The sequence below is a fragment of the Neolamprologus multifasciatus genome, chromosome 15 (genome assembly GCF_963576455.1).
Source record: "Neolamprologus multifasciatus chromosome 15, fNeoMul1.2, whole genome shotgun sequence".
Lineage (NCBI taxonomy): Eukaryota > Metazoa > Chordata > Actinopteri > Cichliformes > Cichlidae > Neolamprologus > Neolamprologus multifasciatus.
Window position 1 is genome coordinate 27044131 of NC_140453.1, and position 6816 is coordinate 27050946.

Below are 6816 nucleotides of genomic sequence, written 5' to 3' on the forward strand. Positions count from 1 at the left end.
ACACACTGGCACACACAAAACGCTAAATGCAGTGTGTTCCAGATTTTACTGGTTTGGTATGAGGGTTGACATTAAAACATGGGTATGTATTAACTGTTTGTACTGTTGTTAAATAGCATTTAAAATAAGCAAAAAATTTTATATCAGTTAAAAGAGAAACTGTACACTTGCAAAATATAAATAAATATGGTTAATTAGTGATATTACAGTAATAACCTGTAGGCCTGGCAGAGATTTGAAGACGCACACAAAGTTGCTAAATTGTTTGTTCGTTAGAGAATATGTCATTAAGTGTTTTTGTTTTTTGTTTTTTACAAATGAGAATGTTGAACATTTACGTGAACGCCATAAATATTTTTACCTTAAAGATTCTGGAATGTGACCAGTGTCAAAAAGTTGGGAAACCACTGACTGCTGTGCAACCGTTGCAGTGTATTCAGGTAAATATTATGCCACGTTTACCCATCAAACTATGCTTGTAGCTCATATTCATAAAGGCAGGAGGGTTTGCCAACTAATTTTAACCATCAATGTTAATGTGTACATTATACAAATTGTTATTCAAATTATTAATTTGTCCTTGATAGGTGTCTGAAGTGTGGGAACTTATTGGTATAGATCTTACTGGACCTCTTCCTAAAACTTCAAGCGGCTTCCAGTATATACTTACTGCAACTGACTACTTTTCAAAATGGGTCGAAGCTTTCCCATTAAAAACAAAATCTGCATCTGAGGTAGCCCAGCACTTGTGCTCCATTATATATAGACATGGCTGCCCCAAAAGGATTTTGTCAGACCAAGGCAGAGAGTTTGTGAATGAAGTAAGTGTTAAATAATTTTCAGTTACATTTTTTAACTTTACTTCACTGGGGTCAAAGATTTTTTTCTTGTGTGCTTGTATAAGAAGTATAAGAGCCTTGTCCTTATCTGTTGAAGCTCAACTCTGAGCTTCAACAGAGACAATACAACTCTGAGACCTATTGGTCCAATTTTGGCTAATTTCTGATTTACATAAAGCTACTCCCCTCTGGCATGTTTATTTTGTTGGCCCTTGTCTGCTTGTGGCCCGTTGGCCCTTGTCTGCTTGTGGCCCGTTGGCCATTGACCGTGATTTTCAAATGGCAACTGTTATTACTAAAGAAACTTATCATATTTTGTTTTTTAGTGAAGTGGCTTTGGGCTGCAGAAGACACCGGGCGTGTGGAGGCAGTCGTTGGGCCATACAAATTGTATGGCTCTTCTTTTCGCACACTAGAGGACAGTGGGTGGCTTTCTGATGAGGTAAGTGAAGTAATCATTTTTGGTCCTAGTGGTGGTCTGTAAAAATAATCTTCTTTTAATCCAAACAGGTCATTGATGCATACCTGCACTGCCTCATTAGGAAACAAAAGGCAAGTAAGAACGTATGCCAGTTATTTCACAAAAGTATTTTATACAATTTTGTAATCTTTTAAAAAAAAAAAATTCTTGCATTTTTCAGAAACCCGTGTATCAGTTGTCTTGCGTTGTTGCAACCTCTCTGTTTTCTGGGAAGTTTAAATGTGTCAGCAAGGTAATGTAGATGTTATATTGGTTATATAGTGTATGTTATGTAAATAAATCTAAACCTTTATAAACTTAAAAATATTCCACAGATGTTGTTTCCGGGTGAGGACATTTGGTTGTGCTCACTGAACTCTGTGCACACTGGATCCTTGTGGTACATGTTCACACCTCATGTGTTTTTTCTCTTTTTGTTTTACTGTTCTTTTTAGCAGCATATTCTTATTTTGAAAATGCTTACAATTGATTATGTTTACTTAAGTGAGTGTAATACACATATTCTACTAAATACAATTTTTATTTTAGGTTGTCAAAATCTCCTCACAATCTGTACTGCTGTTAGACCCTCTTGGAAATGAAGGTTGTTATGAAAGGAAAGTTATGTGTAACTGGAGGTATTCATCATTCATTATCTGTTTTGGGTTGTTTGGTTTGTGGGGTTTTTTTTTCTTTTTATTTAGAGCAAAATGCTGGCTACATTTTAAAAACTTGTTTTATTTTTATTAGGAATTTTCTGAAGATGAAAGGAAAGGAAGAGTCCCGAGTGAATTGGAAAATGGAAACTCTGCCACATAACAAGCAGATGGACTCCAGCAGTTGTGGAGTTTTAGTGTTGAAGGTATTTAATAAGCAATTGTATTTAATTGTATTTATTGTATTTAACTAGAATTAAGTTAATCAATTGCAATTACTGTAACATATTTTACAGTTTGCCGAACACTACCTTCTGAGTGGAGAGGTTACTAGGGTGCTGTCCACTCCAGAAGCCATTGGGCTGCACCGCACTGAAATTGCTTGCGAACTGCTAGAACATCAAAGTAAGTTGAGTCATGTGCTTTTGTATTGCAATAGCACTTTCAGTTTTGTTTAAAAACTGTTAGGTTGAACGCCAGTGTGTTTCTAGGTAATGCTGATGACTACTGTGTGGTTTGTTCCATGCTGGAAGCCGATCCTGAGTCCAGTATGATTGAAATGGTAAAACAAATAAACCACAAATGCAATATACAGTGGCTTGCAATAGTATTCGGCCCCCTTGAACTTTTCCACATTTTGTCACATTACAGCCAAAAACACAAATCAATTTTAATTGGAATTCCACGTGAAAGACCAATACAAAGTGGTGTACACGTGAGAAGTGGAACAACAATCATACATGATTCCAAACAATTTTTACAAATGAATAACTGAAAAGTGGGGTGTGCGTAATTATTCAGCCTCCTGAGTCAATACTTTGTAGAACCACCTTTATCTGCAATTACTGCTGCCAGTCTTTTAGGGTATGTCTCTACCAGCTAGAGACTAGTAGAGACATTGGTCTTTCACGTGGAATTCCAATAAAATTGATTCATGTTTGTGAATGCAATCTGACAAAATGTGGAAAAGTTCACGGGGGCCGAATACTTTTGCAAGCCACTGTAGTAATTATTTTCTCATCAAATTCATAATGTTGGTTAACACACTTACACCCCCCTTCTCCCTCTTCAGGTGCAGTGCGAGTTTTGTTCCAGATGGGCACATTTTGGATGTGCTCAATATGACAGCAGCCTAGTCAACTACCTGTGCGACAAATGTGCATAATTTGTACACTGTTTCTTTTTCAGTTCTTTCTCCCTGTGTTCTGTTGGATCTATAAATGTCAAATATATGTATCTGTAAATATATTCAGTAAATATATACTGTAACTATAATGGAGTGAGTTCATTGTCAAAGTTTATATAGTCAGGTGTTCCAATCACTTCAATGGTGACAGCTGTATAACTTAAGCACCTTGGCATGCTGACTGCTTCTACAAACAAGTGCCAAACCATGCTACTGTTGTTATTATAAACTAGAAGCATAATTCTGATGGGAAGAATTAGGTGCCAAAACATGCTACCTTTGTTATTATAAACTAGAAGCATAGTCTGACGGGAAGAATTACGTGCCAAAACATACTACCTTTGTTATTATAAACTAGAAGCATACTCTGACAGGAAGAATTACGTGCCAAAACATGCTACCTTTGTTAATAAGAGCAAAAAGCATAATTCTGATGGGAAGAATTACGTGCCAAAACATGCTACCTTTGTTATTATGAACTAGAAGCATAGTCTGACGGGAAGAATTACGTGCCAAAACATGCTACCTTTGTTATTACAAACTAGAAGCATAGTCTGACGGGAAGAATTACGTGCCAAAACATGCTACCTTTGTTAATAAGAGCAAGAAGCATAATTCTGATGGGAAGAATTACGTGCCAAAACATGCTACCTTTGTTATTATAAACTAGAAGCATAGTCTGACGGGAAGAATTACGTGCCAAAACATGCTACCTTTGTTAATAAGAGCAAGAAGCATAATTCTGATGGGAAGAATTACGTGCCAAAACATGCTACCTTTGTTATTATAAACTAGAAGCATACTCTGACAGGTCGCTGCGTGCGCATGCGCATGAGCTGCTTTACATACAAACCATTGCTTCACTGAGCCCTGAGTAGCATGGACTGCAGTATCCCCAGTGCCCCCAGTACCAGTCTGTACATCAGTGTGGATGCAGCAGTCCTGCTCAAGCTTGATTAAAATATTACCATTCATATCAATGAACATGTTTTTTATTGGAGCACCCACAGAGCATCCATGAAACTGTGATTTTACCTCTTCTTACTCTTTAAAATCGCTCCCTTCTCCTTGTGCCATTGCTCTGACAGTCAAAAACACGCTGACTTCAACCAGAAATGAGCAAAAACAGAACGTGACTATGATTATTATCAGAGCAGGTTAGGAATGCATGTTGATGCCAGAATCATCATCGGTGAATGTGATCAAACTGAAGTTTCCTTGGCTCGATCGTTTCACCTGTTTCTGTCTTCAGCCTGCTCCTCCTCTTTCTGCCCTCCTCTCTCAGTCTTTGTGTTCTCACCTAAAGTTAAGTAAGTAAAACATGATTTACAACCCTATAAAAAACTGATCCATATTAATTTTCAGCAATATTCAAACTGAATACAGGCTAATGTTCATTGACAGGTAACGTACTGTCACGGCTATCGAGGCAAGCCGTGTGGAGTGAGATAAGGACCAAAAGATGCAGGCGCTGACTTAGATGATAAGAGTGAGCTTTATTGATTGATTGATTTTATTGGCTCTCTTTACAGGCTCTTTAACAGACTAAACTAACTGAGTCTGGCCTAACGTGGCAAATTCTCTTGCTAGTACATAACTAGACTTTTAAATTGGTAGGTTAGATCGCTTAGCATTCAAGCTAGGGTTTCTGTGTTTGCCTAATATTGAGTTTAACTTTGATTACAAAGATTCGTTATAGTCTTAGTCACTGTTCTCTAAAAAAGTGTTTGGCTTAAAAAGAAGTTTTAGAGCAATAATTAATAACAAACACAGAAGCAGTGCTCATTGTGTACTACGTAAGATGAGATGCCAGATTAGCCACAATCTGACCCAGTGTTATTGCTGTGGAAAAGTGAAGTTGTCATAGGGAACGTCATAGTGAATGTGCTTACTCCATATATTTTCTGCCTCAGGTGTTCAGAGTCACAGCATCCTTAGCCCTCGTCATAGTTAAATCATTCCCACAGTTAAAAATGTCACAGTGTCTAGTCTCCTGTATATATTCCCTGCCCGTGCACCTGTGTTATAGTTATTCACCTGTTTTCACTGTCACATGTATATACAGTAGCTTGTATCACCTCCCCCAACATTGTATCTAGAGCTCACGTGTGTAAATAAACTCTTCTCACGCATCATCAGAACCTGTGTTCTGGTTGAATCTGACCTTTGGGTCCATCTTGTGTCTGACGGTGTTCGCCTTAACACTCACGGGGCCTTTGCAGAACAAAGTTAGAATGAGGGGGCGGAGCTCTGAGTATGGCTCGACAGGTCTGTCATAGACAGACTTGGTGTCATTGGAGCTTCTGTAGTTGGTCACGCTGAGGCGATTCCCATAGTGAAACACGTCACTTTGTTATCAAAGAACCAGGGATTACGTTAAGTAACCCAACGTTATTTGATGATGATGACCACTGCTCTGCAGCATAATTTTTATAAGTATACCCAAAATGACAGATTAGACAATGAACTAGGAGTCTAAATATATCTACATCTAATTATATGTGAACTAAACACCCTAAATGTTTATTATTTGTTGAACCTATGTATGAAAAATTCTATAAAAATAAAAGTCAAAGGAGCTTGCAAAGAAAAGTGTCTGGACTTGAATAATTCTGGTGTGAAACTGGGTGTGGGTCCCAATCAATTCACACCTTGGCTCAGGCGATTAGAGGATCATCAGGGGGTCCTTTTGTCCCTCTGTGGGGGGATACTCCCACTAGGTTTATATCTGGGACTCTCCACCATTTGACCTTAGAACTGAAGAAGCTTCTCGGATGAAGGTGAAACGTCTTCAAGTAACTTAAAGAAGTCCAGACGCTTTTCTTTGCAAGCTCCTTTGACTACGATGACCTGGATGACTGAGAACCTTCACAGACATATAAAAATAAAAATTATATTTTTTTATTGGCAGAAAAAACTGACAAATAATGTAAAAATTTCAGCAAAGAAGAGCCACCGGTAGATCCTTCATCCAAGATGGATGAAAGTTCATGGCAGTACAGGAGGTGAATTCCTTCCTTATTGTCCACGGAGCTCCTCAAAGATCTCATGTTCTCTGATCTTATAAAGTAAGGTTCTTCATTAAGCTATGATGAAGCTGACTCAGAGGACAGCGCTCTCTATTTTTTAACTCTGCAAGGTTGATGCTGATCAGCCTCTGCAATCAGAATTTGTCAATTCCTGACATATAACAGGCAGAGGATAATGAAATTATCATCCTAACTGAAACACATCAGAAACTATTTGTTTTTCCAGAAAACTAATTTAGCTTTTAACACAGGGTTAGGGAGCTGGAGTAGGGGTGGGGTCATTACTGATGACTTACAGGGTAACAAGCTGTGCTTCAAGATTCGATAGGAAGGTGCCTGATGCCAGCAGGGAGCGTGGTTTGATCAGTTAACTGAGGCAGGTGAAGCTGAAGGTGTGGATAGGAGCATGCTGACCTCAGGGAGCATTCAGACAGGTTTTGATATGATCACATTTAAAAAAAAGTTTTAAAGAAATCAGAGGCAAAGGGATAAAAGGTGTCCCAGTTGATCTTGTACACATCAGACTGAATTTTACAGTTAAAACGATTCAAGGGCTTCGGCTGAGGGAGGTGACTCTGAAGCTCTGCACCAGGGTCGCCTCCTTTAAAAGAGGACACACTTCCTGTCCTTTTTTAATGAAATGACA

The 6816-nt window shown here is 38.4% G+C and overlaps 1 protein-coding gene across 2 annotated transcripts; it reads left to right on the plus strand.

Annotated features, from left to right (window-relative positions):
* The first annotated feature begins 1969 nt into the window (after positions 1-1969).
* LOC146502283 (uncharacterized) lies at positions 1970-3642 on the plus strand. 2 transcript variants are annotated; one of them, XR_014869467.1, is made up of 5 exons: positions 1970-2161; positions 2252-2360; positions 2447-2517; positions 3028-3338; positions 3402-3642. XR_014869467.1 is itself a non-coding variant. In XM_085133468.1 (4 exons), the coding sequence occupies exons 1-4, from the start codon at positions 2063-2065 to the stop codon at positions 3118-3120; spliced, it is 372 nt and encodes a 123-aa protein (XP_084989594.1). In that variant the 5' UTR covers positions 1970-2062; the 3' UTR covers positions 3121-3394. The 2 variants fall into 2 exon arrangements, 1 of the variants encoding a protein (XP_084989594.1); XM_085133468.1 differs by lacking the exon at positions 3402-3642 and having other exon boundaries at positions 3028-3394.
* The last annotated feature ends 3174 nt before the right edge of the window (positions 3643-6816 follow it).

Excerpts from the sequence above, each read along its gene's own strand:
- LOC146502283 (XM_085133468.1), top strand. The coding sequence starts at position 2,063 with ATGAAAGGAAAGGAAGAGTCCCGAGTGAATTGGAAAATGGAAACTCTG. Across the intron at positions 2,162-2,251 it reads GTGGAGTTTTAGTGTTGAAG|TTTGCCGAACACTACCTTCT; the intron begins GTATTTAATAAG and ends CATATTTTACAG. Across the intron at positions 2,518-3,027 it reads AGTCCAGTATGATTGAAATG|GTGCAGTGCGAGTTTTGTTC; the intron begins GTAAAACAAATA and ends CTCCCTCTTCAG.